This window comes from Stegodyphus dumicola, chromosome 6, assembly GCF_044657685.1.
Source record: "Stegodyphus dumicola isolate Sdum_Otavi_A_Nest chromosome 6, ASM4465768v1".
Lineage (NCBI taxonomy): Eukaryota > Metazoa > Arthropoda > Arachnida > Araneae > Eresidae > Stegodyphus > Stegodyphus dumicola.
Window position 1 is genome coordinate 58640031 of NC_140773.1, and position 20274 is coordinate 58660304.

Consider the following 20274-nt stretch of genomic DNA (forward strand, 5'->3'; position numbering starts at 1 on the left):
TGCATGCGTAAATGCATATTCGCATGCATAAAGGTATTATTAAACGCATATACACACGCGCCAACGCATTATGCGTTGGCGCATGCGCAAAAAGTTTGTTGTTTGAGGTACGGATTATAGATCATTCATGCGTTGGCGCATGCGCAAAAAGTTTGTTGTTTGAGGTACGGATTATAGATCATTCCGGATTATGGATGTCCGGATTAAAGACTTTGTACTGTATATATTATTTTAAAAATTAATAGTTAAAGTATTGTGAAAAAATATGTAACTTGAGTTGTTTGCCTGTTGTGTACGGCGGTTTAAAAATTTTAATTTGAACTCATGGAGCAAAGATTATATTATTGATAGGTACATTAATTTCATAAAAACAATAGTAATAAAAAATAAAATATTTCAGAAGAGTGTAAAGCAAAGTTATGCACCGATAACTTTGCTTTAACGATGGTTTTGTTGTTCTACAGATTTTTCAGTAGTCGGATTTTTCAGTTCTACAGATTTTTTAGTCAGTTTTTTCCCCAATTCTGTGATGATAATGAATCAATTTGTAGCCTGCATGCCATATATTGGCTACTCAAATAGAGAAAGAGATTAATTTCCTGATTGTAATATTGGTAAGAATTAATAAATCGAAATGGCTTAAAAATCAAAGCAATATCTTTTTCCTAGAAAACCCCCCAAAAAATTTATCGGTTACAGAATAGGCCTGTCTTTAGTAATCAGAATCTGATAAATTTAAACTAGTCCAATGAGCAGAATGGAAAAATCACTGAAAAGCATTAAAAATTAAAATAAAACAGAAGGCAGTGAAAAAATATTTATGCAAAAGTGATAACTATTTAACCATAAGAAATTGCATAAAAATGAATACGTAGAAATTAATTTTAAAATAAAAACCTAAATCAAGAACTAATTTAAAAAGAAATGTATATTTAAACAATAGAAAATTAGCAATTTATGAGTAAAATGTTTTTAAAAACTAAATACATAATTAAAGCAAGCATGAATTACATTACAGTCAATAACTTATGGAACCAATAGAAAGTGAATTTGTGCTGACATCAGAGGTCATGTGAGCATAAATAACAATGCCGTCACGAAAATGACATGATCTCTGACATCACATGCAATTTCTTGCGACTCTTCGATTTTTCTTCTGCTACCTTAGCTGAAAGATTTTTAGCAGTGGTGCACATAACAGTATAAAACGGAAAGTATGAAAAAGGAGTCAAATATCATTCTATCATTTATTTGTAATCATTCTCATCTGTCTTAGTATTTGTTAGACGTTCTTTGCCAGAGCTTCAGTTTCTCCTGAGCAATGACAAACGTGTAGCAACGCTGCTCGTCAACTCATGGTGTTACATCGACACCCCCTTCTTCTCCCGGACTCAAGTCACCATTTCACGGACACAATACCCCACGTAGATTACAATCTCAGTTGCCACGCTCATGGCATTATTTCAGCATAGCTGGTAACGTTGCGCTTTGCGTGATAAACCAGCAATAATTCATTATTGGTATGGTAGGAGTCAAACATCTGAAAATCGTTCTCATTTAAATTCCATTACTGGTAGTTGTAAAAATTTCATTGATGAGCATGGAAAATGCTTTAATCAAAAAATTGCAACAATGGAAGAATGATACAAAAGAGCAAGTTGAGTGAAGCAATGTTAGCTGATTTCTGTTGGAGTATGTGTAAGGATGGGGTAAAACTTAGCTGCAAAGATAAGCTGAAAATTGCTGGCATTTTCAAAGCTTAAACATTCATAGTGTTTTGTTCAAACATTCATTAGTGTTTCACTATTGTTTACTGCAGTTTCCTGTACAAGAAAATTGTTTTAGTTAGAAAAATGTTGATTTTTAAATTCTTTTGTAATTTCTCAACAAGAGCCAATCTTAGAAAATACAATGCATACCCATGTTCAGGTAGTGAAATTTGTAAGGAGACCTTATTTTGTTTCTCAATTTCAGTTATTTCAAAACCTCTAATTATGACCAAAACATTATTTATAGGTGTTAAAATATAACATAAATTTTACTGTAATTTTTAAACGAGTTATTCTTTAAAAAATAAAGTGTATATCCATGTTCAGAAGGGGAAATTTAGTGATGAAAAGTTTTATCTCATCTCTATAATAGAATAAAGTGAAAATTTATGTATCAAGGCAGTTTGTTGTATCAGTTTTGGGATGCAGGAGGATAATTGTATCCTTATGACTTCGAAAAATTAAGCTTCTGAAATTGTGTTTAGATGTTCAAAATTCCTTGATTTGTTGTGTTATAAGTGTATCAAGACTACCTCATAAAAGATATTATCCCCTATTTTAAACAAAACATTGACTGATTTGGTGGTTTAAGACAAATAATATTGTATGAAGTAACATTTGTTCTCAATATAGATGGTAACAGCATATTTTTTAAGGTCTGTTTACCAGTAAAATTTAACCTTGCTGGGATGTAATTGTGGAGATCCATGTTTTGAAAATAGATTTTGAATCAGTTGACATTCGTGCACTAACCTAGTGCTTTTCATTAGAGAGTAAAGAACATCCACGCTACAAAAATATACTTTTATTTACACAGCAAAAGTGCACAGGAACATGTTTAACGAAAACTCATTCTCTTATAACATACTTTTTCCTGCACTCAGGGTGTGCATGCGCATTGACAATTACCAAAGGAGCTTGGCAGGCACTGCCATCTGTTGGATAAACTATTTGCTACAGTAATAACAATAGAATATTTTTTGATAGAGGATTATATTCTGAAGACAATTACTTTTGCTAACAATAGACTATGGGTTTGGTCTTTACAGGTCTGGATAAAAGTAGCTTGTGTCAGTGAGTCATGTTACCAATTGTTATGATCTGATGTTAAGATTCCAGTATGGTACAGAGCCCATGAAACTGTAGATCCAAGTCATTAAGGTATTTTATAGGGAGGGTGTAGCTCCATGTCGATATGTTGTATTTTTATAACATGGTATGAGACCTTCTGAGCCCATTATCATTAAAAGGCAGTTGTTGCATTCAGTTGCTGTTTTAAAATATGCAGCCCATCGTAAACTTTCATGTACTGTGAAATGATGAGATTTTTCAGGAAAGTAGTGTACTACATCATCAGCATTGCTCTTGATTTGGGAAGTATTCTGAATAGTTGTGATAGATAGTTTTGTCACTACATTATGTGAATGTGAGCCTATTAGAAAACTTCTTAGAGATATGATTGAAATCTTCATTTGTGCTTACGATCTGACTTTTAGTACAGCTAGGTGCTAATCAGATGGCATGATTCAAAATTCTGTTGAAGACTTCCACTGATATGTAGTGTTTGTCTTCTCAAGTTGATGCTTTGGGCTGAAAGAACTCCACAGAATGCGCAGTAAACTATTTTATGACTTAGACTGCAGTGTGTCAATTTTTGCAAAATTGAAATGTCATTTGTATGTAACTGCTTTTTAGGAAGAACTTTTACTTTTTTAAAATAGTTAGTGCTATGGATTAGACTGTAGTTAATGCTAGAACATAACCACTCTTAATAAATAGTATTTAGCTATGTTTGCAAGGTAAATTTTCATATACAAATATGATTTTTATGTTTCTGTGCTACTGATCTTATTATTTCTGAATATGAAGAAAAAATTAAATTGTTTTCAGATTGCACCCACTGATAAAAGTTTAGAGCACAGAAAAGATTTTAGAATCAAGCATTATGCTGGTGATGTTACATATTCTATTGTTGGATTTATGGATAAAAATATGGATTCTTTGTATCAAGATTTCAAAAGACTTATGTTTTGCAGGTGGGTGAGAAAGTAATTTTTTAAAGTTTCTTATTTAAATTTTTTATAAAAAAATTTTTATTTTATTAAAGGGAAAATTGACAGTTCTAAAGTAAAAATAGTAAATAGATATTTTTGTATTAAACTTAAAAAGTTTTGTTAATAAGTTATAACTAATGTGTTTGTTAAAGGTAAGTGAAATAATATATCTAAATGGTGTAGTTCAGTTCTCAAACTTTTTTCCAGCTAGGACCAGTTTTATAGATTAGAATATTCTGCCGGCCATCTTACTCTTCTCCCATTCAAAAGGAATTTTAGCCTATGTTACTAGCAGATATATATATATTAAAAATGCCATTAATTAAAATTAATTTAATTTTTATTGGTGTTAATCAGTTGAGTGAATAGAGTGAAATTGTATTTGCTTTTAACAATTCTATTAATAATTCTACCTAGGCTATTAGAGTTTGGATAATCTTTATCTTATTAACTAAAAATTAAATAAATGTTGTATTCGCACTAATGATATAGATGAGCCTATCATTTCTTGCACATTTGTCCCCTGTTCGGATGTATGGTAGTAAGCTTAAGTCTGAGATCAGCATATATATCAAGTCGATTTCAGTCTTTTGTTTTATTTCCATTAGTGATAAAAACCCTTTCTTACATAGATACCAACTGAATTATAATTTTAAAGCACCATTGTATAGTTCACTGTATTATGTTTTCATTGAAGTCCAGAAATTAATCATATTGTAAGATCCAGCCGTGTCCGGTGCCGTAATTAACAGACTGAGATTTATCTTTTAATTTATTCACGCCATCAACGTAAACTATACACACTTTGTACAAATAGAAATATATAAGATAATAGGATTGTTAAATTTATAAAATTACCACACTGAGCATTCGGCCTCTCCCACCGAAAGCCAGTCTCCAACTTACTTCTTTTCCGCCTAGAGGGCGCTACCTATTTTCAGGGTTACAGTTTTGGAGGACCAGGCACTACACCTTCCCCTTAAGATTGTGGTTGGGCAGGATGTCCAAACACATTCTGGTAACAAAGCCTGGTGCTCACAATTCAACATTATAACTACTAATCAACTAAAAGAAAATATAAAATATTGCAACATTTGCATAACAAAAGAGTTAACTCTTACAAGTATACATTTAAAGAAAAACTTCTAAATGGTTAAGAATGCTACACTTAAATCATCTAATTGCTGTAACTAATTTTAATAACTTAACAAATATTACTTAAAGATATATCTTGCAATAAGCTTTAAAGAAAATTAACAATCGAACCACCAAATTTAAAGTCTTTATGAATTGTCCATAAATGTTTTTGGTCCATAAAAAGAAATAAATAAAAAGGATATTCATCCTTCTATCAGTCTGGGATCTGGCTTCTGTGTTACCCATTTTGACTCCTGGTAGATGCTTCATGTCTATTTCGTATTTTTGTAAGGCAAAAGCCCAACATTGTAATCCAGATGATTGCGGTGCACATTTTGTCAGGTCAGGTAAGGCAAAGGGTTATGGTCGGTGTAAAATTCAACTTTGGATCCAAAAATCCAGGTTTCAAATTTTTTCAAACTCCACACAGTAGCATATGCTTCTCTTTCAGTAGTAGACCACGATTGCTGAGCTCGAGTTAACTTCTGACTTGCATAGGCTATGGGATAATTGTGTTCATTGAAATTTGGTGACAAAAATGCTGCAACTCCTATTTATGAGGCATCACAATGTATAATGAATGGCTGCCCCAAAACTGGTGTATACAACGATGGGGCTTTAATCAGAGCATTCTTGAGTTCCTCGAAAGCAATGTCATGCTCTTCTTTCCATGGTATTTTTTCAGGTATCTTCTTCTTTGTAAGTTCAGTAAGTGGATATACTAATTCAGAATATTTTGGAATATAGTCTCTATAATAGTTACATAGGCCCAATAAACTTCTGAGTTGCTTCTTGGTCTTCGGTTTTGATAATCTGGAAATTGCTTCTATCTTCTCAGGATCGGCTTGATGTTTTCCAGATCCGATTACATGACCCAAATATTTTATTTGTGGTTTGGCAAAATCACATTTGCTGATATTGACTGTAAAATGAAGCTCTTCCAACTTAGTGAGCATTATATCTGAATGAACCATGTGAGATTTCCAGTCCTTTGAAAATATTTCGATGTCATCAATATATGCTCTGGCAAAGTCTTTGTATTCAGGGAGTGATTTATTGATTTCCCTTTGAAATGCTGCTGCAGCGTTTTTCAGACCAAAACTCATAACTTTAAATCTACACTGTTGTCAATGGGTTTTAAACGAAGTGTAATCACAACTTTCAGGATACATAGAAATAGCCCAATAACCTCGTAGTAAATCCAGTGTTGATAATGTATTAGCTCGTCACATTGAATGTATAAGTTCTGAAGCACTTTGCATAGGAAAATCATCAGTAATTGTTACAGAATTCAATGCATGATAACAACACACAATTGAATTCCCCCGTCTTTCTTATTCACACAAACAATAGGATATGCAATTTCTGCACTGCTTTATTCTATTAAATCGAGTTCTAACAGCTCTTCAATTTGTTCATCAACTTTGGATTTTAAAGTTACCGGAATCCGGTAGATAAGTGGCTTTTTCCTTTCTTCATTGGGTTTTAATTTTATTTTGTGAAAAACCCCCCTTTGCAATTTTCATTTTGCCTGTAAATAACGATTTGTGCTTCCTTATGAGTTGTTGAATTTGCTGCTGTCGATCACCCATTAAATTTCCAAATTGCAATTTTTGGAGAACAGCTTTTATATCTTGAGACGAAGCTTGTGGAGTTGGATGAATCTCTCCAAATTCTTCTTCATTTTCGAAAATAACTCCCACAGCATTTACTCTAGCGATATACTTTCTGATTTTATTTACGTGAACATGTCTTACTTTCCCATCTGAGAGTTTAAATTTATATGAATGAGGTGGATAATACTTTATAATCTCCCCTAGACCAGTCCATCTTGCATAAAGTTTATTGAACGAATTGGGAATAAGCAAATAAACTTTGTCTCCTACTTTGAATTCTTTAGGTATAGCTTGACGATTAAAGTAATTCGAATAAGCTGCCTGTTTCTCAGATGCTATCAAGGATGCTTGATCAGCTGCTCATTCTAAGTTTATTTTCATTTCTTGTAAATAATCAACAACAGATTGCTTTATATTTAAGAGTATTGGTATTTCACCACTCCAACTATATTTCAAAACACACAGTGGACCACGTATCTCTCGACCATACATTAATTTGAACAGAGAAACTCCTGTTGTAGAATTGGGAACCTCGCGATAAGCAAAGAGCAAATATGGTAGATACTTGTCCCAATTAGATGGATCTATACGGATGATGTTATGTAGAGCGTTTTTCAAAACTCGATTGTACCTCTCGACAAGTCCATTACTAGCTGGATATCCTGGAACTGAAAATCTAGGATGACATCCAAGACGTTTCATAAATTCTTGTGTCAGTTGAGAAATAAAGGTAGCTCCTTGGTCACTTGCTATAATTTTCGGATTACCAGTTCTTGTAAATATTTCCAACAGAGCATCACAAGTAGCTTTTGCCGTTAAAGAACGTAATAGAATGACTTCTAGCCAACGTGAATGTTCCATTAAACATAAAACATATTTATGTTTTCTAGCCAAAGGAGGTTCTATAGGACCTATAATATGGATATTAACAACTTCGAATGGTAAATAAGGTCTTAGAACTGTGGTAATAGGAATTCTATCAGTTATTTTTTCAGTACTTCTTAACTGACATGGTTTGCAAGATAGGCAATATTCAGTAATATCGTTAGTCATATTGGGCCAGTAGAAATTATATCTGATTCTCTTTTGTTTTCTTTATTCCCATGTGAGCCTCGAAAATAGATTCATGTGCTAATTTTAAAAATCTTTTCTTCGACTCTTTGGAAGAACTAACTGCTGAACTGAATCTCCCATTACTTTATCCTTATGAAAAATTATATTATCAAGTTCCATAAAATTTCCTTTCCCCTGTCTTAAATTAATTCTGACTTCTTCTAAAGTCGGACAAGACATCTGCTCCACTCAAAAATTTAATACGTCATTACGTTGATTATTTTCTAATACCTGTATTGGAGTCATTACGGAATGCATGTTGGCATATGTATTATCCCTATTTTAGTTTCTTCATATGGCTGAGGAATGTTTATTTCAGGCGTATTTGACTTCATGTAATCTAAACATTTATTAGTTTCGCTTTCCAAATTTATTTCCCCCATTAAATTTGTTTCCCCCTTCAAACCGCATCCGTGGCACAAGAGTTGAAAGGTTTGTATGAGTAATAAACAATCTACGTTCAAGCGATCTGTTACCGCCGCCAAAATGTCTACCGGGTAGCATAATAAATCAGAATCCTCATCTTTCATGACATAATTTTATTAATTTTGCTTCTATTTCTTCGCAAAATGCAGATATTAACTTGATTTTTCCATTTTCGTGATCGGTTGGCAGTACAATATTACTGTTTAATACAGGAATTTGTGTACCTGAATCGATAATAGCATCAATTTCTTTATTTTCAACTAATATTTTTACATATTGCAAAGGCTGAATTTCGACTTGTTTCTTCTTGAGGTATTCTGTATTAATCTGGGCCACAACCGCGTCACTTTTCTGCAATTTATTACTTGATTTTCGCATTTAAATTCCTTCTGAGTCTTTAGCTATATGTTGGAAAGATCCACAAATATAACAATCCTTTTTCGACTTTAGTAATTTTGGGCAAACCATCCGGTTTTCGCATAGGAGGGGGTACATAGTGAGTACTTTTGGTTTCAATATTCGGTGTTTTCTGAGAACAGCTACGATATCATTTAAAGATTTTCTTTTACAAGCGAAGAACGTGTCGCATTCCTTTCCAATCCGCGGGTTTTAAACCAAGTATCACCTTGTTTCATGTTTATATGCATGGCTGTCTCGTGACCAAGAGTTTGCATTGCAAGAATTGGCTACAATTAATTCATGAACTGTATTTAAATCATTTGCACTCCTTAAGGTGCAATAGTATTTCCACTGTGTCATTAACCAGGATGCAAACTGTGTGTGTGTTTCCACTGACTGACGTTGAGCCTTTTGAAACATATCCATACATGCTTGAGTAGTTGGCTAATATTCTTTTAAGATTTTATTCTTAACTGCTTCGTAATTTATGACATCATCTTCACTAACATAAATCAAGGCGTTTGTTGAATTTTCACCTAAAAGATTTATCAAAATTTTGGCTTTGTGTTCTTCTGGCACATTTTAAATCTTAAATGCTCTTTTCTAACGAAGAGAAATAAAGTGTCCATGATTCCGGACGAGTCAGAACGGATATCGTTAGTTTTTATGCTTTTAATTAAATTTTCTAACAATGTGTTATCCGAAAGATTAAAATTAGATGAAGCTCTAAGTTTGAGATTTCTAGTTCGTGTTCTTTCTCTAATTTAAATTAGATTTTCTAGCTTCAACCTTTCAGCTTCCAATTCTTCAGTGGATTTTCTATCATCAATGATGGATATTAGCATAGATTTAACGAATTCAGGATCAGTTTTGTAATCATTACTGTTAGTAATTTATCTTTCAGTTCTGTGAGTTTAAGACTTTCATCAGCATCCTGACCTAGTTTTTTTTGCCAATAAAAATAAATCTTGTTTCTTGAGACCTTTAACCGAGAACATGTTGAGACTTTCTTATAACTTCATAATATAGCGCTAATTAGTTCAAACTATTATAGTAACTTATAATTTATCTTATTATACAGTTTACATAACTAAAATTTAGAGTTACTTTAAAATACTAGATAAGCATAAATCGCTTATCTTTTCTCTGTCGAGACTAGTTTCGATTCTAATCGTGTCATACTGCGACAGTGTAAGATCCAGCCGTGTCCGGTGCCGTAATTAACAGACTCAGATTTATCTTTTAATTTATTCACACTATCAACGTAAACTATATACACTTTGTACAATTAGAAATATATAAGATAATAGGATTGTTAAATTTATAAAATTACCACACTGAGCATTCGGCCTCTCCCACCGAAAGCCAGTCTCCAACTTACTTCTTTTCAACCTAGAGGGCGCTATCTATTTTCAGGGTTACAGTTTTGGAGGACCAGGCACTACACATATCTTCTGCTTAAAATTTCATTTTAACTTGGGTATCATTAGAGAGTTAACTGTTCTCTTTCAGTCAACGGCAGTTTGTTACATTCAAAATCACAGTGGAAAAGATCAAGAACCCATAACAATTCATTATATTTACCACTTGGAAAATAAGTTCCAAATTATGACCTCAGAGTTTTGAGATGAGAACATAGTCATTCATAATTCTTTTCTAATAATGATAAAATTTTCTACTAAAAATTTTTTTAAGTTGAAAATGGTAAAATATGTTGTTTTACACAACTAATCCACAAATCAAATTTCCTCACAGACTTTTATAATTTCTCATGGGCACTGAGAACAATCAAAGAATAACCTTTAAGACGGTAATTTAATTCATTTGGTGTTGAGAATACATTGAATTCATTGAGTTTGAGAAAGATATGCCAGCATATTGAACCACATGGCATCAGCAAGGAATGATGTAAAATTTTGTTAGTTTCATTTACAGATAAAGGACATTTTTGGAAATCTAGGAAGATCATAGGGGCATGGTTTAAGGATCACTTGTAGCCCATGCACCATAGTTTGAGAAACACATTTGTAGTTGTCTTTTAATTAATAAAATTTATGATTGATATTATGTTCTTAAAAGAAGTTGAAGTGTATGAAGCATTTCCTTTAAAACTAACACCAGTCTAAATTTGAATTTTACCTTCCTTTAAACTTCCACATTTAGCTGTCTTATTCTGATAAAAACTTTCATAGCTTATTATAACATTTATGATGTTTTTTAATCATACATTTTATTATTATTATACTTTTTATATTAAAAGCTGAAAATGCAAATTTCATCATAAAATCTCCAGGGGTCGACTTTTTTAGAAATGGAATAAAACTTTCTGAATGTTTTATGGTTTTTCAAATATATAATGAATAGATTCCATTTATGGTTATCTTTAAATGATAGTTTTTTTATTTAATCTGTGTGAAATGTTTGCATAATATAGGTAATTTATAGACAACAGAGCTTATATTACTTGTGATTAATTTCTGTATGAATAATTCTTAATGTTCACAAGTCATCTTTTATTCATATTCATATTGTACTCTCACCTTTTTCTTTTTAACATTTATTTTTAATTAGTTTTAAAGTTTTAAACTAACCAATTTATGCAGTATATTTTGTCTTATGAAAATGCAAAATATTAAATCAAGACCTTGCATAAATAAGTTGAATATTTTGTCTTCTTTCGTAGTGCTGATCCTGTGATTTCCCAGATGTGGCCTGATGGAGATCAAGACATCACGCAAGTAAGAATTACTTTTTAGATAACATTTTTAATTCTTAATGTAATCGAAAATATAAGAAAAGGCATAGAGAGAAAAATGGGCATGGCTTGGACACACTCTGTTTATCAATGTTTACATTTACAAAGTGTTAACTTTTTTATATTTGCTATATTATATATTTTAAAATAATACATAGTGATAACATTTGGTGTCTGCATCCTTCAGGGTTCGTACGGTCCTTAAAAGTCCTTAAGTTTTTTTGAATCGATTTTTGGTCCTTAAAAGTCCTTAATTTCGGCCAAAATTGGCAGAAGGTTCTAAATTTTAATAATCTGAAATTTTTGTCTGTTTTCACAACTGCCATTTTGAGTGTAAATTAGCATTTTGCAGCAATAATTTTGGCGATTCACTGACAAATATGGTTATTTTTTGAATGGGTGAATGGGTTTAATTTGTTCCTATTTGTAATATAACTGGTGGGATACTCGAGTTTCTGAGCAAGAAGTGAAACATAAGCATTTCAAAATTATTTCATTTTTTGTAATGAGCTCTTAAACAACTTTCCGTGTTTGGGGATGTGAATTCTTTTATTAAATGGTTCTAAATTTGGTGACTTATCAACATTTTGGTAATTTTAAAATCGGTTTTTATAGATAGAAAATTTTTAATTCCGAAATCTGGGAAATTTTTGGCGACTTTTTTAGGACATTCTAACACTGATAAATTTCATTAAAATAATGGTAATGTATTGGAATTATATTTAAGAAATAACATTAAAATAAAGCATTTTTATTTTTCACTGTCATATTATAAAGTTCCATTTTGGCCACATATTATACAATGTTTTGAATCTGAAAAATAAGCAAGGTATAATGCTATAAAGCACAATTTACGAAACAGTTTTTAGCAAAAGCAAAATAGCTATGTAATTAATTAAAAACATCTTTTTAATTTTTTCATGGTAAGAGTTTTTTTCCATTTCTCAGAATGCTCAGAATTCTCAGAATATACATAAGTTTTCTCTTTCCCTACTTTTCACTAGACACAACCATGGAAAATATCAAAAATGCTTCTAATCTTATCATATGGACAGGCAGTATAGGAAGGAATTTTTTTATTAATAAAGAAATTGGAAACTGACAATTCAAAAGATTCATCTAATATGTCTTAATTCATCATACACAGGGCTGGTGCTAGGCATTTTGCCACCTGATGCAGTTTCTGTGCATCCAAAATTCTGCTGCCTGTTGCCTTTCTAAATTCTGCTTCCAATGCCTGCTCTAAATTCTAAAAGTTTTGCCATTTCTAGATTTTGTTGCTCAGTGTGTCACTAAATTCTAAAAATTATGCCTTACCAGCTGTCTGACCAGACCTTACCATATGTATTTCATATAATGAAAAGGAAACGTACTGAAGAAACGAACTAAATATATAAAGAGAAAGAAAATTATTCTTCAGAGATATGTAGTTATTATTATGTAAATTACCCAGTTGTTAACAATTTCACCCTTTACTATAATTTCCCATTTCTATTTCCTCACCAGAATGCAAATCACTGAGACAGTTATAGTTATTAAACTGAGGTTTACGGAGTGTAAGACAGGAGTGTGTTTCTGACCTCTGCTTGCTCCCTGTATTAGTTTCTATCAGATCTGATAATTTCCATTACCGCTGCTGATCTGATAATTTCCGTTTGAGTTTATTATGAGGATATATGAGTTAATGAACCAGATTAAATTGGCCGCTTGCCTTTGATCACTAGTCCATATTTTTAGTTTGAATTTGACTCTTCTTGTTTAATTACATCACCATGAGCTGTAATTGATTTTGTTAGCATAAGAACATGCCTTTATGTTCGAAATTCTTTTTTAATTAGAAACTTATTTAAACCTCTGATTTATAGTTACTTTCAGAGATAGCCATAATTTATTTCATGTCTGTTGGAGGGGGAGCGGGGTGGACTATTTAACTTTTACCAGATTAAGTAAACCCTCATAGGTAGTACATTGTGGAGCGGTTAGATAAAACAGGCAAAAACTAATGAGAACATTGTTTTGCCTATTGAGGCAAATTTCTAATTGCTAGAAAAGATGCTTAAGGGGAAGGAAATCGATATAAATTAGCCAAAATGTCTGGGCAGGCCTTCAGATTAAAAAGACTCATAATTATTTTGTTGAGTTTTGTTGCTACAAAACATAAATGTTTAATGTGTAATTATCCTAATATTGTTTAAAAATCAATGTCATAAATTGCATGTATTTTAAACTGTGATATTTTATTAGATTGTGATATTAATAGGTTTTTTTTAACAAATATTATTAAAAAATAAATTAATTTTGATAGTGTCCATGTAAATCCATATGACTAAGGTTATCTAATACCTAATTTAATTACTTATAACTAAGTGCTTACCCTTAAAAATTATCTTTGCATATTAAAGCGAGTTATTGGCTTTCATTAACCTTTACAATGGTCACAAGGTAAAACAAGAAAATATAAAAATTCATGTAAAACTTATTCTTTGCATCTAGTTAAACTTAAAATGATGCAAAACAACCTATCACCTCTAGTGCTTTAGTGGCTTAATAGAACCTTAAAGTATATTAACTGAGTTACAACCCCTGGAACTGTACACAAAGCTCCGACACTAACTGCATCAGACAGAGCTCAGCTAACTTTTAAAGCTTACTAGCTGTGCCTACATCAGGCCTTTCAGGTTTGTTCTGACCAGCAGGTCTCTCTCTAGGCAAGCAGGAGTGGTAACAACTGTCAGTCTTTTGTTATGAATCGTGCTGATTATGATCTTACTTCTCATTTTAACCTATGCCATTTGACATAAAATCTACCTGCTATTTACTAAAGCTCTAGACTGACCAAGTATGTGACAAAATGAGATATTAAAAAAAAAAAAAAAAAAAATCAACATCAAGCTAACTGTTAGTAAAATGTAAATGTCACTTATCTTCTTTCAAATATGTCCCAACTATTATAAGTGTAAAATATTTAATGCTACTTGATAATTTTAATGAATCATGCTGATTATGATTTTAATGCTCATTTTAACCTATGCTGCTTGACATAAAATCTACTTACTATTTACTAAACCTCTATTTAATTTCCGTCCAAATTAAGAATGATATAACTCATCGAAAACTGCGCCAACGAACATAAACAGTGGCATAACAGTTCCGGTTCATCGGATTTTCTTCCCCTTCGACTGCCTCGTGAATTATGAGAAACGTATGGGAGTCAAGGCCAATGTGAACGCCTTGTCTGCCTGAATGGTTCTTGATGATATTCGATCGACGTGGTTGACCGACTTCAGACCGATTTTGAATTTTTAAACTTTAATTGTAACGGACAGTTGACATTGTGATCTGAAGGACACAACTTGTATCACACTTGCTACGGATATAATTTGTAATCTGGGATTTTTGGCAAGTTAACTATAATTTGTTTCGTAGTATGTAACACATGTTATTGTTTTAATAACACAAAACTTGTATTTTCTAAATTTCTGTATTTATTTTCCAGTTCTTTTAAAAATATTACGACAGAGAATGTGTTATCAGCCGATAGATGGCATTGTAAGAGAAGCTGCTGATAGGGGGCGCACGATGGCAATCGAGAATCGGGAAGCGAGAGAATGTGACTAAGTTTAAGAATGTTTCGTAATGATATGTATATATTTATTGTAATAACAAAGAATTTATAAAATGCAAGAGTTATCCCGATTGAATGAAAATGAAAGCCCAACTTACCCCTAGCCGTCCTGAGATTAATTACGGAGATTAAAGTTAACATTTCAGAAGTGGGATGATTGATGCTAGCACGCACTGAATGACTCATCTCCTAAATTCTATATTCTGTTAGAATTATTCTACATGCGAACTGTAGAATAATTCTAACAGAATATAGAATTTAGGAGTATAGAATTATATTATTAGTTAAAATTATGGATGAGAATAGAAAGAAAGCTGTAAATGAAGCAAAACGAAACGTAAAACGTAAAACTCTAAGAAGGTTAACAACACAAGTAATTAGCAGAATATCTGAATTATTGGAACAGGATATTATAGATACAAAATCATTAGAAGAATGTGAGATGAAATCTACAAGAAAAAGCAGATTAGATATTTAAGTTAGATCTAGAAATTGAGAATTTAATTCCTGAAGTATCTGATCTGGAAACAGAAGTCGAGAATAATCAGGAATACAGAGAACGTATAGAAATAAGGCAGATTTGTCGTTGAAGAATAATTCTTCACTTATTTCGAATAGTGAACCAGACGCACTGAGAATAAGTTTGCCGAAACTTCATGTAGAACCGTTTGAGGGTAATTTAGAAAAGTTTCAGGAATTCTGGTCACAGTTTCATAATGCGATTCTCAGTAACGAACACTTGTCTAAATTAGATAAATATAATTATCTTAAAGCTTTCTTGAAAGGACCAGCCTTAATTAGTATTCAAGGACTATTGGTATTGGAAAATAATTATGATTTAGCAGTTGAATTTCTTAAAGAAAGATACGGGAAAAAAGAAATTATTGTAAGATCTCATATTAACCATTTGTTAAATTTAAATGCAGTAAAATCAGCTTCGTATTTGAAACAGTTAAGGGAGTTATACAATACAATAGTAATCCAAGTGCGGGGTTTACAAACTCTTGATGTCGAACTGAATTCATATGGAAGTTTGTTGTTTCCACTAATAACCAAACTTATTTCAGATTCCATTGGGCTAGATTTTTATAGACAGCATGAAAAAGACAATTCTTGGAATGTAACAGAATTATAAAAATTTCTTAGAAGAGAAATAGAAACGCGAGAACGAACATTTTTGTTTCGACAAATAAGGGAAAATAATGAATCAGTAAAAAGCATAGACTATAAACTGTTAGTTAATAAGTTTTCAGAAAAGGGGAATAGATTTCGGAAGTTTAAAGGGAAGCAGCAAGACTTGATTCCTAACGCAACCGCACTGAGCACATTTAAGAAAATTCACATTTCATTTTTGCAATAATTCTGAGCACATATTTGTGAAATTGTGATGAGGAACGCAAACAGAAATTAGAAAGTTTGAAACGAAACAGAAGATTTTTTTATGTCTGCAAAAAAATCATATTGTTAGGCCGTGTAAATTAAAAGAGCGCTGCTTGATATGTAAGTGTAAACATTCTAGCTTGATTTGTGATGCCAAATGCCTCCTGCATCAGACAGAAAGTCGCGAAGAAATGATGAATGACAAAATGAAAGATCAAAATAGTGTTGCGATGAATCATGATGGATTATCTGACATTTCAACGTTTTTGAAGAAAGTAATAATTAACGACAGCGAACCGATTGAATGATTGATAGATACTGAAAGCACTGTCAATCTATTAAGATTTTCCATTTTTTCGAAATTACGATTGCCAGTGCAACCGGAAACAAAACAATTGTTTGGAATCGGGAGTGTAAATCACGCATCGGCAATGACCTGGTGAAAAGTTCATGTTTCACTTCGAATAGACGAAATCCAAACAACTGTGAATTTCTTTATAGTAAATGATGAGGTACAGCTGTATGACCTAATTATTGGGGGAGAGATTTTAAATGATCAAATGTTGTCTTATGGGAAAATAGAAGATTCGTTTAACGTATGGTATGCTAATAAAATTCCATTTGCGCAATTGATAAATGAAACGGAGCGTAAACACATTAAGTTATTATATTCTGAGAAACCATTAGAAATAAAAAGTAACTCAATAAACTTTGTGCATTCTGTAACCCCAGATATAAATAATGGACTAATATTATTTCAAAACAAGCATGGAAGTAGAGTCAGTGATGGAGGTTACAAATGGTAGGGTAACAGTCCCAGTTATGAACATAAGACACAAAAACATCAGATTAAAAGAAAATCAGTGTATCAGCAAGATAATAGATATAACAAAAGATTGGGAATTAAAGAAAATAGACACTCCCAATATAAACAAAGATGAAGAACAAATCCATGTATTTTCCATTTCTCAAAATATTCACCGAATAAAGATAGATGATATGAAATTTGATTAGGCAACTACAGATAGTGAGAGAACTGATATCTTAAAATTAGTAAATGAATTTAGGGATTGCTTTGCTCTTAATTTAAATGAATTAGGCTGCATGAACGTAATAAAAATGGACATCAAAGAAATTAACGGGAGTAAGCCTGTGTCTTCTCGTCCGTATAAAACGAATGTAGCTGAAGGTAATGTAATAAAAGAAATTGTTAAGCAACGGAAAGGTAATGGAATAGTTTCCAAAACTAGATCGCCTTACGCTAGTCCAGTGTTACTAGTAAAGAAAAAAACAGGGGAATACAGACTAGTAATTGATTACCGCAGACTTAATACTCAGACGATAAAGGATAAGTTCCTTTAGGTTCCTTTGAATCGAATAGATGATCTTTTAAAATTTTTAGGAGGATGTAAAATTTTTACTACTATGGATTTAGCCCATGGCTATTTGCAAATACCGTTAAGTGAAGAAGCTAAATTAAAGACAGCGTTCATTACTCCAGATGAAACAGGAGAGTTCGAAAAGATGACATTTGGGTTAGTAAATGCTCCTGCTGAGTTTCAGTGCCTAATGTCGTATGTCCTAGGCCCCTTGTTGAAAACTAAGATGTTGTGTTATATGGATGATATACTTATTCCTGCAAAATCTTAGGAGGAGATGATTTTCAAATTAAAGGAGGTATTAGAATGCCTAAGAAGAGCAAATTTAACCATGAAATTATCTAAATGTGAATTTGGGAAAAGAGAAGTAGATTTCTTGGTTTTTATTATAAGCAAAAATGGTATCAGACTGGGCTATAGAAAAATAAAAGCCATAACAATTCCCAGAACCAAAGAATGTGCACTAAGTGCGAAGATTTTGGGGCCTGACTGGATTTTTCAGACAATTTGTGCCGAAGTATGTGTTAAAAAGCGAACCATTGACCAGATTGACAAAGAAGGATCGAGACTTTGAGTGGAAGCAAGAACAAAAGAAGTTGTTCAAACTATTGAAGAAACAACTGACTGATAAGCCCATATTAGCTCACTATCAACCGCATGCAGACTGAAGTCCATTGTGATGCAAGTGCAGAAGGTTTGAGTGGAATGCTAATGCAACGGGATGAAGATGGAAAATGCCATCTTGTTTATTGCGGCAGCAAGAAAACAACAGAAGCAGAGAGAAAGTATCATTTCAGCAAATTGGAGTTAATGGCCATCGTATGGATGGACAAGTTAAGACAGTTCTTAATCGGCATAAAATTTATTACTGACAATTATTACTGACTGTCAAGCTCTTATATATATGAATGCGAAGAAAGTACAAATCCTCAAATAGCCCATTGGTGTAGTTTGATTCAAGAGTACGATTTTGAGATAAAGTATAGGTCAAGGAAAAGACTGTCCTATATTGATGCTTTGAGCAGAGGTCCTGTATCGGAAGCTGATGACACCATGACGAGAATAGCTGAAAAATTTGAAGTTTGCAGTTCCTAAGCAAAGAAGAGCAAATACTAATGATACAACATGCTGACCAAGACCTGAAAAGAATTATCGAAATTTTCAAGAAGAAACAAGAGCAACGAACTGCTGAGGAAAAACAAATAATTAGGAATTATGTGTTTAAAAAGAATAGACTGTTTTGGAAAACCATAGTGGATGGAAAGGAGAGACTACTCTATGTAATTCCTAAAAGCATGAGGAAGAGCGTAGTGGTGAAATTCCATGATTTATTTGGTCACTATGGATAGAACAGTTAACAAAATTAAGGAATTATATTGGTTCCCAAGCATGAAACGATGTATACAAAGACACATATCAGCATGTATCGAATGCCTTATGAATAGAGCAACAGGTGGCAAGCAGCAAGAACTGCTATATCCCATAAAACCTGGTAGAAGACCATTTGCTATTGTTCACATGGATCACTTGGGTCCTTTCGTAAAGAGTTCAAGAGGTAATCAAAAACTGTTAGTGATAATTGATAACATGACGAGGTTTGTGAGAATTTTGCAGTAAAGAATACTAATACTAAAAATGTTTTACAGTCTTTGAAAACTTTTGTTAATGATTTTGGACTACCGGAAAAAATAAGTGATAGAGGATCTTGTTTTACTTCTCACCAATTTAAGCAGTATTGTACAGATAACGAAATACATCATACTTTGAGTTCTACCAAACACCCCCAAGCCAATGGTATGGTAGAGCGCGTCAAAAGAACAATTTTAGGAATGATAATTATAAGTTTGACAGATAAACAACACAGAAATTGGAATTAAAAAATAAAAGAGATGGAAAGAAATCTTAACAACATGGTAAACAAAACTACAAATAAGACTTCATTTGAAATGCTATATGGATATTCACGCAGATTGAATGATGGAATACTTACGAAGTTAGCGGATGAAAATTCAGATACATGGAAAGACCCGCGAGAAATCCAAGAGCAAGCGCGAGGAAGAATTGAAAAACAGCAAGTGAAAATGAAAGAAAGATTCGATGGGAAGATGTGTCGTACACTAATATTTGAACAAGGAGAAATCGTTGTGATGAGATGTGCTCCTAAGGCTACAGGTGAACCTACCAAAACACAGCCGAAATATTGAGGGCCATTTATAATAACGGAAATATTACCTAGCGATACCTACAGAATAACTCAACTAGAAGCGAAGAATCGAGGTCGCTTCTTCACTACCACTGCTCATGTAAGCCAGCTGAAGCCATTGAGGTGCGATCCCAGCTCTGAAGACGATGACGAAGATCAAGATACTGACCAGTTATCAAACTTGATTCCTTGACGGAATCCAATCAGATCTGTCCGTAAGGACTAATGAAAGTGCTCTCCCATGTGATTAAGACAAGATCTTTGCTTTTTTTTTTTTTTTTTTTGTGTGTGTGTGTGTGTGTGTGTGTGTATTTATCCAGGTATGTTTGCTGATAGAAAACTTTAGAAACTTTGAACTTTTGAACATTAGCTGAAAGACTTTAGTGCATTTTTTTGAACTTATCATTTAAGGACTGAT

The 20274-nt window shown here is 32.5% G+C and overlaps 1 protein-coding gene across 1 annotated transcript in view; it reads left to right on the top strand.

The window, feature by feature from the left end:
• Positions 1-20274, top strand: part of Myo31DF (Unconventional myosin ID) — a 185458-nt gene that overhangs the window by 120902 nt on the left and 44282 nt on the right. Inside the window, exons 11-12 of the mRNA XM_035366471.2 lie at positions 3660-3805; positions 11198-11252. Coding sequence (XP_035222362.1) covers positions 3660-3805; positions 11198-11252 — 201 coding nt within the window. The remainder of the gene's footprint in view (positions 1-3659; positions 3806-11197; positions 11253-20274) is intronic.